The following is a 14195-nucleotide window of genomic DNA, read 5'->3' on the forward strand; positions in this document are numbered from 1 at the left end:
CCTGGACGTTTAGACCCAGAGACAGACCACCGGCTTCCGAAAGTTTGCCGACGGACGGACAGCTCTAGAGGACGCGTAAGGCGGGCCCAAGCTCACCGAACAGGAGCAGGTGAAGTGGGGAGGGCGTTTGCCCCAGAGAGAGGAGCTTTTCAGAAAACAATCGAATAAGCCGGGGTTGCAAGCGTTTCCATGGCAGCCCAGAGCGTCCGGAAACAGCTGAACTCCAGCCCTGAAGGCCCGAGTCCGGAGGCGGGCGATTGTTTCCGGAAATAACCGAAGGTGCTCGGGAACGGGTGGGCGGGCAAAGGTTTCTCTTCCCATGGAGAGACGGGAATTAACCCAAACGTGCTCAGATTGGGCTTATTAGAGTTTAGGGTATAGCCCGAGCTAAGACTGGCATATGAAGGACACAAAGATGGTTTATGTATTTTATTAGCACAGCTCAGGGCCACAGAAGGGTGTCCGGATGAAGCTTTTAAGGGCAGAAACCACGACGGGTACTCACAAGGGAGAGGGCAGCAGGAGGCCAGGCTCAGAGAAGGAAGGCATTAGGGAGAAGCTCATTGGTGAACTCCTATGCAGCCTTCAAAACCCACTTCAGGTGACTTTGAGCCAGGGTCAGTTTTCACCCCTCCTGTGCACTCTTTCCTTACTCCTTTCTTTGCCTCTCACAAATTCAGACATTGGACCTCTTTGTAAACGTGCACTTTTATTCACTGTCAGCTCCAGGATGGAAGGGAGCAAGTCATGCACAGCCTTGGTCTAGCTCCAACACCAGGCAGTGCTGGGCGGGGGTCTCTGGGAGGGATGCAGAGTGGGCTGCAGTGCTTGGAAAGTGCCTTCATCATGTGGGCACAGCAATGTTGCCAGCCACCTCCAAATGCAAAATGGAGGTTCTTTAATCAGTGGGTCATATAGCAGCCAGGGAAAAGCTGGGGCTGGAGTCCACTGTATCAGTCATTAAACTCTCCATTGAACGGCAGAGCCTGGCTGCATTAACTCTTGCCAGGTGATCCAGGGATAGGTCTCTGCCCCTTGCCAGGCCTCAGTTACTTTTCTATAAAATGGGGATGACATCACTTCCAGCCTTCTCAAGGCTGGCTGAGGGAGAAGCCACAAGTAAAAAAGCATTTAGCACAGAGTAGGTTCTTAATAGTCACTGGTATTAGTTTTGTAAACAAGGAATCTGAGGCACAGAATGGGGAAGCCTTTTTCCAAGAACCACACAATGCCAAGATTCAAACTCAGGCCTCACTGTCCCACAGTTGGGTTTTCTCATTTGAATTTCATTCCCAGTAAGTTTTAATTTATCAAGGGGACACTCAGGGGGTGTTTCAGATATATCAGTTATGGGCTTACCCTGTTGGGAATCAAACGTGAAATCTTGCCTGGAGTAGACATTCTGCTCCCACCCTGGTAGTGTGCCCTTGGAGGCTGTGCCTTCTTCCCAGGGCATCAGTGTTGCCTATGGGGCAAGTGACCCCTTTGCCTAGATCTGGTGAACTCCTGCTCATCCATCAAAACCCCAGTTCCCATACCTACTCCTCCAGGCTTCAGCCTGGAGGACTAGAGGCAGACTCTAGCAAGGCTGGCTTAGGGATAGAGGCTATGATGATGGAACATAGCCCTCAGAATCCGGCCCATCATCAGAGTTACTTTGTTTTGTGGTGAAAGGGAACTGTTTATAGACTCTCCAAGTCATATCTAAACTGGGCCTGGACAGGTGAGCTTGCCTGTGCTCCTTCAAGTCCGTGAGACTTAGGTCAGGGATGGGGTCAAGTAACAAAGAAAAACTTAAAAAAGTACAGGAAAACTAGAAAATACAAACACGTATGACTTGTACAAAGTACTTCCTTCTAAGCCCAGGGGACAGGGTCCTGCAAATGGAGTCCCAGGTGTGTGGGGCAGGACCCAGGTAGCCACCTTCACTATGGTGGCTCAGTCTGGCTATCGCTTATAAAAAGTAATAAATTAGTTGCAGGGATTTGCTGCTATTTACAATGCCACTCTCATCCCCCATTCCTGCCCGTACAGTTCCTAATCAACACCAGAACCCGAGGGAGCTGCAGTTTCCACCTTCCAGCAAGGACCAAAATGGCTTCTTGCCCTCCAGATGTCATGGGCTCATGGCTCAGTCTCCATCCAGGTGTCACTTTATGGAAAAAACATTGCACAAAAAATGACGCCCAACTTCCAGGCCAGGGAGAGGCCAGGTAGGAGGGATTAGTCCTTCCCAGAAGGTTCGCAGGCCCCTGGCACGGCCTCAGAACCCTCCACAGCAATCTGCGGCGCTGAGGTGGGTGGCCTGGCAGCCTCCTCAGAAGGTTCATCAAAGCTCACCTCCTGCACAGCCTCCTGTTTTTTGAAGGAGTCTCGACGCTCAGACAGGTGCAGCCGCCTCATGACCACGAGCTCCGAGTCCAGCCCACGGCCGCGACGCCCCAACTCTCCATCTAGTCGCTCACCTGCACCCAGCTTGTCAGCTGACTGTCCCCGGCGCAACCGTGGGGAACGGGTGGGCACAGGTGGGTGTCCGGGCAGGGGTGAGGGTGAGCGGGGTGGGGGCGCAGGCACAGGCGGGCAGGCCAGTGGTGAGGGCGGAATACTGCTGGTGGACTTGCGACGGCCAGCCTTGGGGCGGGGTGGCCCGAGCTTAGTGGCCAGACCATGAAGGGAGCTGGGGCGGGTGTGGCTGGTGGCAGCTGGAGAAGCAGGGCTGCTGGAGCTCGGGGATGCACTGGGTGGGGATGTGGTGTCTGTGGGTGACAGAGAAGGATCAGGGCCACCAGCCTCAATTTCCTCAGCTTTGAGGTGGGACCCTGGGACTGAGTGCATCGCCAAAGCCCTCATTCTTCCCTGTAGTCACCTACCATGCCTGGCTTTCCTGCTTCCTGTCGTTTGCAGAGCTGTTCTCTTGGCCCAGGTCTGGTGAACTCCTACTTACCCATCTAAGCCCTAGCTTCTATCCACCCACTTCTCATCTAATGACTCACCACTCCTTGCATCAAATATACAAGATGGCACAGTTAACGTCAGCCCCACAAGGTTAGGGTAGGCCAGATGCAGGTCCAGGAGTTGGGGGGTGCCCAGGGGGCAGAGAAGGCTTCCTGGAGGAGTGGGGGGCCTGTGGGCCTCCTCCAGAAGGCCTTCCTTGCCTCCCCTGTGGGTTGCCCCAGCCTGCCCCACGCTGCAGCCTGATGCTAACCCAGTGGAGCTGGGGGTGTCTGTGTCTAGCTCTCTCACAGATGGGGGCACTCAGGGTTGGGCCATGTCACCATCCTTTCCTGTCCCAGAATGCTCTTTCTAACACTTAAACCATGCCCTCTCCGGTTCACACATCCTCCATGGCTCCCTATTGCTGCCAGTTTAACTCCAGCTGCTTGGCCTGATCCACTCCTGCAATTTCCCCCTTCCCCAGCCTCCCCCCAGCTTTCATACCCCTCCTGTCCAGCCCCCTTTGTCATGTTCCCTCTGCCCACTCCCAACTCCCCACTTGCCTTATAGACTGCAGGGAGCTGGAATGACCCTGTGGGCACCTGGCTTCCTATATTACATCATTCTATCCTCCACCCCCTGCTTGCTCCCTCCCTGGACCGGCCACCACAGCCCTGAGTGGCCCTTTCTCCTGGGGTGGCCCGCGGGGTGTGCCCACCTGCTTGGGCATCGGGAGCTGGGCTGCGGCATGGCGTGGTGGGGCTGGGGGAGAGGCTGTGGGTGGGAGAGCCCGGGAGGCTCTCACTGGATGACAGGGAGTGGTGGAGGCCGGATGAGAAACTTCGGCTGGTGTGCAGCACAGACGACTGTTTGGAGATCTTCTTGAACAGTGACTTCCGTCTGGGGGTGAGAGACTCTGATGTTTCGGAAGCCCTGCCCACAGCAGCCGGAGCATGCCCCAGGCCCCCACCCGTGCTCCCTGGAGGCCTGCCGCTGCTCACCGGTCCTGGGTCTCCCGCCGGCGGCTCCTCTTGCTCCTGCGTGCCATGCGACCCTTGGCCACGTTCTTCCTGGCGGGGCCTACCTTGATGGATGTGTTCTCCAGGGCTGTAGTCCGCAGGGAGATCTTGTTGCCGCACTGTGCAGGGGGGATGGTGAGGGGTCGCCTGAGTCCTTGTCCCTCCCATCTGAGCCACTCACACACCCACCCACCTGTACATCCATCAGAGCCCCAGATCCGAACCCCTCAGCTTCTTACTCAGTGGGCCAGAGATTCACATCCAGTCTGTCCATCATCCAGTGAGCCACCCAGCGACCCACCCAGTGGTCCCAGGAGCTACCCACCCAGGGGGCTGTCTCCAGCTGTTGCTCATCTCCCCACCCAGAGGCCTCAGACCCCGAGGGTGCCTGGTCTGAGGAAGGCAAAGATGGCACAGGTAACTCCAGCCCCACAAGGTCAGGGTGGGCCAGAGGGAGGGCTGGCGGTGGGAGTGCTCAGGAGGCAGGGTGAGCTTCCTGGAGGAGGGGACCTGGGGGGTGATGTTAGGAGGCTACAGAGCAAGCATAGCCTGGGCAGGGGGGAGGGGCACGCAAGGCCTGGGGCTGAGAGCGAGGGTGGGGTGGGGTGGTTGGAGGAGGAAACCCATGTAGAGTGGGGAACTGAGGCCAGGGAGAAGTGGGGGTCACAGGAGCAGCCCAGAGGGCAGCGGGGAGATCTGGGGGCCCTGAGGATGGACAGGGGGTGGGGAGATCTGGGTACCCCAGGGTCAGCTGAGCTCTGGGGGCAGTGGGGCTGTACCTTCAGCAGCAGCTCAATGACATCCATGTGCACCAGCCCCAGGACCGACTCCCCATTGATGTGGGTGACGAGGTCTCCGGCTCGCAGGCCTGCCTCCTGGGCGGGGCTTCCCTCCTCCACACTCTGGGGGTGCAGGTCGGGGTGGGTGGCAGGGTCAGTGGCTGGGCCCCACAGCCAGGGAGCCCAGCTGGGGTCAGCTGTGAGACTCCAGCAAGCTGCTGCCTCAGTTTCCCTGACTGGCAGGGTTATTCAAAGAGTGAACAGAGGGGATGGGACAGGTCTTGGGCTGGCAGGAGGGAGGACAGCACACCTGCTGTGCTCCCGCTGGCACAGGGCTGCAGCCTCATGCTCCCCTGGGGTGTCTGTCCCTCTCCCCATCCCTGTCCTTGGGCCCAGCCCCAACCCATCCCCACCCCAGGCCTCCCCACCTCATAGGCCATGAGTGCAGAGCTCACTTTTTAAGACTAGAAAATGCAGCTCCTGCCAGGACAGAGTTGGACTCCAACCAGGTCTGGCTGTTTCCCCCAACCCCAAGGCCAACTCACCCAGACGACATGGTGCACCGTGTAGACATCACTGTCACCCATGTAGACGCGGATTGCCCGCAGGCTGAAGCCATACTTCTTGCCTGAGCTGTGGATGACAATGGGGGGCCGCAGGCTGCCACACACGGGGGATGGATCTCGGCTTGGAGAGGAGTCACGGGACGACGGGTTTGAGGACAGCGAGCGTGGGGACAGGGGACTCATGAGGGGGCCACCGCTGCCATCATCTGTGGGATGAGGAGCAGGGTGGGGGGCACTCCTTTGTGGAGTCCCCTCCTCCCAGCACACTGACCACTCTGGCTGCTTGCTACTGTTTCAGTGTCTCAAGCACAGTCCCCCCGCCAGGCCTTTGCACATGCAGTGGCTTCTGCCAGGAATGCCAGGCCTCCAGCTTGTTCCCCTCTCCTGGGGCTCAGCCACAACAAAACCCCTAGGGATCCCCTCCAGCTTCCCTCCAGCTCCCGACACCCTGGCCAAAGCAGCAGATAAGCGAAGACAAGGCTGGGCCATGGGCATTACCTGCTGTGATGATGAGTGACAGGGCAGACACTGAGGCCGACTTGGGCACACGGCCCCCACTGGGGCTGGCCCTGCCTTTCTCAGGGGCTGATTCTCTTGGACCCCCAAGGCGGCGGCCCTGACCAGCATCCAGGGCCCGTGGTGTGGAGTGTCGAGCACCGGTGCTGTTGCTTCGTAGGCGCGCATGGCTGAGGGCAGCTGTGTCAGCTAGGGGGTCACCAGGGCCTGGGGGTCAACCTGGCCCCACAGCTCACCATTTGGCCCCTCTCCCCTCAAGAGGCAAAGCCCCTTCCTCCCGGGATGGCATGTACAAGGTCCAGCCTCCTCATCTTTGTTCAGGCAGTTCCCTTTTCTTGCACTGTTCTCCCTAGAAAACTCCACTCTTCAAGTCCCCTCCTCTAAAAAGCCTTCTCCCTGTCCCAGTCAGACACTAACTCCCCTTCTTAGAGTCCCCAAGCTCCATCCCTTTCTCCAATCCTGTCCTGACCCAATCACCCACAGACTGGGGGCTTCCCGAGGGCTAAGCTGAGGCCTAAGGCCTCTCTGGAGCCCTGGCTTCTCCTATCTCAAAGCCTTTGTTAGGCAAATGAAAGTTCTTGCTGGAGAACTCCTACTCATCCTTCAAAACCCATCTCAAATAGTCCCTCCTTTGGAAAACTTTCTATCCTGGACCCCACCTACCAGAAAGGCTTGAGGGCTTGGACATCACTGGGGTGGTTGATGGGGGAGGGTCAGGCTCCCCCAGAATGAAGATGGGCCTCTTGGGGATCACAGGGACTGGGCTGGCTCCCTCATCCTCTGATGAGAAGGCAAACTTGGGCATTGTGTCCAAGTTCAGGAGAGATGGGCTGGGGCCCTGCTCAGGCTGGGAAGAGGAAGAGTGGCAGGAGGAACCAGAGGACGTCCAGGACCTCAGCCTGCAGCGGGGAAGAGCCCAAGTCAAGCTTGCTGGGTGCCCTCACCCAGGACACCCAGTCGCCCCTAGTGGCCACATCTTAACTCTCTGTCAAAGGCAATTTGTAAACACAAGGTGAGTTCCCTCTGCCTACTGTCTTCTCTGTCTGCTCAGAGAGCTCCTATTTATTTTTTAAGACACAGCTTCAAACACCCACCCTCCAGCAGACATTGATTATTCTGTTGAGATTGGACTTTGAAGGATAAATAGAAGTTCATTTGTACAGGGTTGCAGAGGGAACAGTACAAGCAAAAACCTAGCAGTGTCACAGTGCACATCTGCTTTATGTGTGCTGTGGTTAGGAAAGCAAAGTCGAAGGGAGTGATAACAAAGGCCAGGTTGGTTGGAGTCTGCGAGGCTGGCCAATATGCTTGACCCTTTTCTACTGGGCCACTGGGAAGCTCCTTCCAATGTTAGATTCTGTGGTTCTATCTCCCAGCAGGGCTGGAAGCTGGATCTGTCTATATTCCCCAGCCCACCTACCGGACCTCAGTGTTCAGCCAGTGGCCATGCTCTCCTTCGCTGCTGCGTTCCCAACCTTCATCTCGGTCCTCACTGAAGCTCCGTTCAGTGAAGGTTGGTGTAGGTTGGGCGGCCAGAAACTCGGAGCTGCTATAGACCTGGGAAATAATAAAAAATAACAGTGAAAACAACAGAGGCAGGCAGCCACACCCATGGGGAAGGGCCAGCTTGGCCGAGCGCTTCCTACATGCCTGTGGCTTCCTTGTGAGTCACTTCCTTATATCCTTACCACATCCCCAAAGAGAGCAGTCTTTTGCCTACTGTACAGATGATGAAACAGGTTCAAAGGGGCCACAGCCAGGGTTTCTGCTGCTGATCAGATGTCCTGCCTGGGGCCCAGGCCCACAAGCAGTACAGTAAGTTTTGTCATCCAATTATAAACAAAGGATGGCACTTAATTAAGTTTGTGAGGTTTTGAGATGACACCCAGCAGAGCAGCTCTACCCACAATTACCCCAAAGTGGAAACAACCCAAGTTTAGCAGCTGATGAAGTAATAAAAAGGAACAGTGCAGACAGGATGTGTCCCATCTATACAGTGGAACAGTGAGACAGGACTCAGCTGCGGAGAGGAATGAAGCCCTGACATGCTACAGTGCGGATGAACCTCAGAAACATTGCACCAAGTGAGAAGCCAGATGCAAGTGGCCACATAGTATGTGATTCCATGTACATGAAACGTCCAGAAGAGGCGAATCCATAGCGACAGAAAGCAGATCCGTGGCTGCCAGGGGTTAGGGGACGGGGAAGGGGAGTGGCAGCTCATGGGGATGAGGTCTCCTTTTAGGCTGATGGGAATGTTCTGGAACTACAAAGAAGTGGTGGTTGCATATCATTGTGAATGTACCAAATGCTACTGAATTGTATAGGTTAAAATGGCTAAAATGGTATGTATTTTACCACACACACAAAAAAAACCCCTCCCCAAAAAAACAACAAACCTCCCACCCCCCCAAACAAACATCTTGTAGTGTTTTCTGAGCACCAGCTCCACCTAGGGTCATGGGCCCACCTTGCTGAACCGGTGGGAGCAGGAGGAGAACTGGGGGATCTCTGTGGACGACTCCTCATCACGGGGCTCGTCATCCTCAGAGCCCAGGTGGCGGTAACGTTCGGAGCGTGCTGTGGGAGGGAAAGACATGTAGAGCCTGCAGGATGCTCGGAGGTAGCCACAAGGGCTGTGGGGTGATGTGCGGAGGGCTTCCTGGGCAGGGAGACACAGTCAGGACAAAGGCATTGAGGCAGAACCGTGCCTAGTGTATCGAGGGACCACGGGAGGCTGAGGTGGCAGAGTATCTGGGAATAAATCCCAGCTGTGTCCCTAAAAGCTGTGGGACCGTGGGTGGGAATTCTTGTGTCTGAGCCTCAGTATTCTTACCCTTGAGATGGGTCACCCAGAAATAGGTAGAAACAGGTAATATTGTGCATCTTAAAAGTAAAGCATGCTCCCTGTCTTACAGAAGAGGAAACACACTCACAGAGGACTCTGACAAGCCCCAGATCACACAGACAGTTCTGGAGGAGGTGCTGGAAACCAAGGGTGTTTATTCTGCATTTGGCTGGCGCCCAAGTGGGGAGAGGGAGACTTGTCTGAGCCCGCCCACAAGTGTTGGAGGGGCTCCCTCCACAAAGGCTGAGAGAGACGTCCCTCTCCGTGTGACAGACAGGGCTCCATGTCTGGTCAGGACTGGACACTCAGGATGGGCCTGTTGGGGTTCCCACATAAGTCAGCCACACTCTGAACCTTTGTTTCCCCTCCTGCAACCTGAAAGGTTGCCGTGGCCTCTTGAACCCAAATGCACAAGAAATCCCAGCCAGGGGGGCAGCCAGCAGATACCCCCTCCCCACCCCAGAGGACTGTGGGACAGCAGAGCCCACCCTCTGGGCCCCCACTTACTGTCGAAGTAGCTGGTGTCATCCTCAGCTTCGAGCTGTGGCACAAACTCAGCCTTGTGTCGCAGAAGCCCTGCCCAGTCCAGTGTCCAGAAGAATGGGTGCTGCTTTACCTCGTGGGTGCCACCTGCAGACATGCCTGGCTGAGCCTTGCAGGTCTCCCACCCCACACTGTCTCCGAGCCAACTGTGAACCAAAACTTAGCTAACACAGAACCAGCAAGTTGGGAGGAGAAACCAGCCGCCATTTAAGAGCCTGGAGAGGGATGGAGCTGAGGATAGAAGCCACCCTGCTCCTCCTGCTGCTGGATTCTGAGATCCCAACACCCGGAGAAACCCTAGAGCCTTAGGAGGTCTTCCTCCCCAGGCCTTTTTCACACAAAGCTGGTTGTGTGAAGGTATCATGTTCCCCAACCTTGCCCCCCAGGTCCTCTCCATGAATATGACCTAGAGTGGCCATGTAGTGGGTGGCTGCATGAGTGACAAACAGTCCCTTAACCATTAGTCAGGTAGATGGGGAAACCAGGACATTGGGATCCACTGGGCTGTGAAGACTACAGCACAGACCACGGTGACCTTATAGGCTCACATCCTCAGCCTCAGTGCCCCTTATCCTCACCAGACTCAGCTAGCTGCTATTCCTCCCAGGTCTTACTCTAGTTCCTGGTGAACTCCTACACACCCTTCAAAACCCCAGCTCCAAGTCCCATGAAGCCTCTCAAGTAGAGCTCTTGTTCACTCCAACTTCCATCCCCACTCACACCTACATACCAGTGCCCAGACGGTCCAGCGGACTCTGTCGGAGCAGCCTGGTGATAAGGTCCTGGGCATCAGATGGAAGGGCCTCGTCCCCCTCTGGCCACATGATCTCATCTAAAACGAGGGGAGCGAGTGAGCGGGTGGGGAAAGCCCTTCCTCGCACCTCCCACTGCCTTCCCTCACTCAGTGGGCTCCAAGCGACCATCTTTCTTTAACACACTAGGCTTGGTTCCCACCTCACAGCCGTTGCTCCGGCTGTGCCCTCTGCCCAGAGCACCTTCCCCTTTTCTCTTTGTGGCCCCCTCTTCTTCCTTCAGGTCTCTGCTCACTGTCATCTCAGTGAGGCCTCCATGACCCCTATTTAATACAGCCCTCCTGACATCCGGTACCCTGTTCCCTTCCCTTCTTCTTGCTGCTTCTCCTTTGTATTGTTTGCCTCTGATTTCCCATAGTTTGATTTTTTATCTACTTTACGGTCTGTCTCCCTTGCTTTGGCTGTGCCAGGTGCACGGTAGGTGTCCAATCCACACCTGGGGCTGCCCAGAGCCCTAGTGGGGCTGAGGCTCGAACCTGAGGCCATGGGTAGGGGAACGCACCACTGACCACCTGGCCAAAGAGCTCCTCAGGGGTGTCTCCGAAGAAAGGCACGCAGCCCACCAGGAATTCATAGAGGACGACACCCATGGCCCACCAGTCCACCGGCTTCCCATAGCCTTGACGGAAGATCACCTCGGGTGCAATGTACTCGGGCGTCCCGCACACCTAGGCCAGGCAGAACAGGGAAACTGAGCACAGCCTGCAGCCCGGGAGAGACCACAGGAGAAGTGGGGAGGCTAGGGCCAGGCTGGGAATAAGGGGTGGGGAGAATTACGGGGCACTTTATTTTCTCCTTTATGCTGGACAGTCTCCCCGTGTCTGGGAAGTTGGTCTTCAAACAAAGGGAGGTAGTGCCACATCCAGGGCTACCGCCTGCCCACCCACCTGCTTGTCCACGAACTCCCGGGTGTCCTTCTCAATGTGGCCCTCATAGAGGTTGGTGGCCATGCTCATGAGCCCAATCTTGGATAGGCCGAAGTCGGTCAGCTTGATGTGGCCAAGCGAGGTGATCAGCAGGCTGTGGGCGGGAAAGTGGTGTACTCAAGGCTGGGGGTACCTGGTCACTCCTGCCGCCCCAGAATTTGGCTCCAACCTAGCTGGGCCAAGGTCCAGCTGGGGCAGCCCACCTCCTCCAAGGAGGTCAGAAAGTACTTGCCATTCCTGGCCACACTATTGCGAGAACAGGTCTTGGACAGTATTATAGTGTGGCAAACATCTCGGGGTACCTACATCTGGGCGCATCCTGAGTTGCTACTGAGCACCTATTGTATACCCTACTATTCAAATATAAATTTCCTGAGAATCACAGCATGTTCTCCCTGTGCATTAAAAATATCTGACTACCTATTGGGTGAATCTATGGTCCATTTTTGCATGTGTGTCCATTATTTTAACAAACACTTAACAAACACCTATTATTTACATCCATTAAAAAATGAACATATCTTGAGCACCTGCTGTATATAGAAATATACCTCATGAGTGCACCCATTTTTTTAAAACCTGCAAACCTACGGTATACACTGCTGTTCAAGTTTTCCTGTGGGCTTAAATATATGTGTTTTGTTATAGAACAGAATCATATGCACATCTTTATAAAGTCACATTTTTGTGTAAATCCTGATACATCTGCTGCTTAAAATTAAATTTCTGGAGAACTCACTGCATATATTCAAGTTGTTTAGTGAGCCATTTATTTGTCACCTACTGTGTACCTTGCCTCTACAAAGAAACAGTTCTGTGTGCCTCTGCTGTTTTTAAAAATGAGGACATTTCTCGAGCAACTGCTGTGTACACCAGCTGTGGAAACACTTCAGTGGGGCTATCAGGTGCAGGCAAGAGCTTCCAGAACCAAGGCCTTGTGGCAGGCCTGGGGCCATCCACCTGCTCAAACATTTCTGCAGCTCCTAAGGAGACACCGCTATCTACAACACGTTCTTTTCTTGAACACTGACTATATCTATTTAAAACTTCTTTCCTTCTCACAAATGAAATGATTTAATGCCTGGAATTTGCTTCAAATTATCCAGTGGGGGTTAAGGGAAACCACGGTTGGGGTGGTGGTGGTGGGTAGTAGGGAAGAAACAGGATTGGCCGAGTGCTGGCAGCTGCGGAAGCCAAGGATGGGAGTGTGTGGAGCGGGTGGGGCCACTGCACCTTTCTGTTAAGGGGTTAAATTTTGTCCCCAGACACTCACACGTTGAAGTCTGAAGCCCCACTGAGCACGGGCGCAGCCTCATTTGGAGAGTCAGTTGTTGCAGACATGACTAGTTAAAACGGGGGCTTCCTGGAGTAGGGTGGCCGCAACCCAGTATGACTGATGTCCTCTTAAAAAGGGGAACTTTGGGCACAGCCATGCCCCAGGGAGAATGCCAGGTGAAGATCAGAGACGCTGACACAAGCCAAGGAACTGGAAGCTGGGAGAGAGGCCTAGAGGGGTCCTTCCCCTCTTGCCTTCAGAGAGGAGGACCCTCTGACACCTTGAACTTTCACCCCCAACAACTGTGAGAATAAATCTCTGTTGTTTAAGCAGGCCAGCCTGTAGTACTTTGTTACAGCAGCCCTAGCACACTAACACACCTTCACTTGACTTTTTTGCATGTGCTCCAAATTTTCCAAAGTGAAAAGGACAAAATATTTTTCTCAAGCACCTACTGTGTGCATTTATCCCTCCTGTAGGGGCTGGGGGCTGGGCACCTCCTCCTTTTGCAGAGGAAGGTCCTGAGCTTGACAGGAGCAGGTCCTGCCTGGGGGTTTGACCTGAGACACTCAGAAGACCCTACCTGACTCCAGAGGCCTCACGGGCACAGAGCATCCTTACATCGTTGAATGCAAAGGCCCAAGTATACAAAATACACATTCGATTTGTTTCCTATGCCACTCACAAACCACAAGATGCCCTGAAAACAAGCAGGCTCTTAATGCCTATGTTTGCACCTCCCCACCTCAAGTGTCTGAGAAACATACTCACCCTGCACCCAGAGGGCACTTGACAGTACACAGCAGGTGCTCAATGCAGGGTAGAGTGCCTTAAAAATTATGTAGGGGTTACAAAGCATGAGGGATTACTCCTTGTGTCTCCCAGTCACCCACAGAGAACCTAGCATGCAGTAGATGCTTACTAGGTGCTAGAATAAAATAAGCATTCCAGGGGTCTCTTGCTTGCACTAACAGCAGATGCTCAAACCATGCACAGCCCCTTTCTTCACATATAAGGTCTTGCAATGTGCATGTCTCTATTCCCTGTGCATAGCTGGTGCCCCATAAATGCAGTCTTTCCTCTGCAAACAGCAAGTACCTAATAAGTATCAGCTCTCCCCTATACACACCAGGTGCTGAACACTGCCACGTTCCCCACAGGGCCTTGGGCCCTGCGCAGAGGCCCACCCACTCACTTGTCTGGCTTGAGGTCCCGGTGCACGATGCCATAGTTGTGCAGGTATTCCAGCGCCAGCACTGTCTCCGCGAAATACATGCGGGCCATGTCCACAGGCAGCGGGCCCATGTTCTTCAGGAGCGTGGCGCAGTCGCCGCCTGAGGAGGGGCGGGCGCACTCACAGGTGCTCTGGGCTCTACTCTCCTGCCCTCGCCTAGGCCACCTGCCCACCTCCTGCAGAGCATCCCCAGTCTCTTCTGAATTAGGGAGGGAGCACACCTCCCTCCCTTCCCTGCTCTGGCTTCCAGCCCCCAGGCCTCTGCCCACTGGCACCCACTGCCTGGGAGGTCCATCCCTCCCTTACCCCCTAGGTAGGGGTCCAGTTCTCACACTCCCTGTTGGGCTCCCCCAGTGCCGATCCCTAAGGGGACCCCCATCACAGACGGAGGGTGCCCAAGGCAGGCTGGGACCTCATGGAGGACAGAGCAGACCCCAGCTTCAAAGGAGGGACTTTCTCCTGGATCGGGCTGAGCTCCCCACTGCTGGAGGCAGGAGTCCCTGTGACTGCACCTTCCACGTACTCCATGACCATGCAGAGGTGACGCCGGGTCTCGAAGGAGCAGAACATGCTGACCACGAAGGGGTTCTCAGCGAAGGTGAGGATGTCGCGCTCTACAAACACCTGCTGGATCTGGTTGCGCAGGATTAGGTTCTGCTTGTTGATCTTCTTGATGGCGAAGCGCTGCCGGGTGTCCCGGTGCCGCACCAGGTACACAGCCCTGGGGAGGCCAGGCTTGCTG

General features: G+C 55.2%; 1 protein-coding gene across 33 annotated transcripts in view; it reads right to left on the reverse strand.

The window, feature by feature from the left end:
• Positions 1–414: 414 nt before the first annotated feature.
• The window catches only part of MAST3 (microtubule associated serine/threonine kinase 3), a 65240-nt gene continuing 51459 nt past the window's right edge, over positions 415–14195 (reverse strand). For 32 of the 33 annotated variants that reach the window (XM_073220090.1, XM_073220089.1, XM_073220096.1 and 29 more), the window contains 15 exons: positions 13966–14174; positions 13415–13553; positions 10905–11037; positions 10520–10685; positions 9936–10037; positions 9170–9292; positions 8285–8394; positions 7235–7371; positions 6478–6713; positions 5797–6003; positions 5278–5504; positions 4733–4855; positions 3936–4072; positions 3653–3834; positions 415–2756 (listed from right to left, as the gene is read on the reverse strand). In XM_073220090.1, the coding sequence (XP_073076191.1) occupies positions 2224–2756; positions 3653–3834; positions 3936–4072; positions 4733–4855; positions 5278–5504; positions 5797–6003; positions 6478–6713; positions 7235–7371; positions 8285–8394; positions 9170–9292; positions 9936–10037; positions 10520–10685; positions 10905–11037; positions 13415–13553; positions 13966–14174 (2764 nt within the window). In that variant the 3' untranslated portion in view covers positions 415–2223. The remainder of the gene's footprint in view (positions 2757–3652; positions 3835–3935; positions 4073–4732; positions 4856–5277; positions 5505–5796; positions 6004–6477; positions 6714–7234; positions 7372–8284; positions 8395–9169; positions 9293–9935; positions 10038–10519; positions 10686–10904; positions 11038–13414; positions 13554–13965; positions 14175–14195) is intronic. The other variant, XM_073220092.1, reaches the window with a different exon arrangement.

The sequence above is a fragment of the Manis javanica genome, chromosome 13, assembly GCF_040802235.1.
Source record: "Manis javanica isolate MJ-LG chromosome 13, MJ_LKY, whole genome shotgun sequence".
Taxonomy (NCBI): Eukaryota; Metazoa; Chordata; class Mammalia; order Pholidota; family Manidae; genus Manis; species Manis javanica.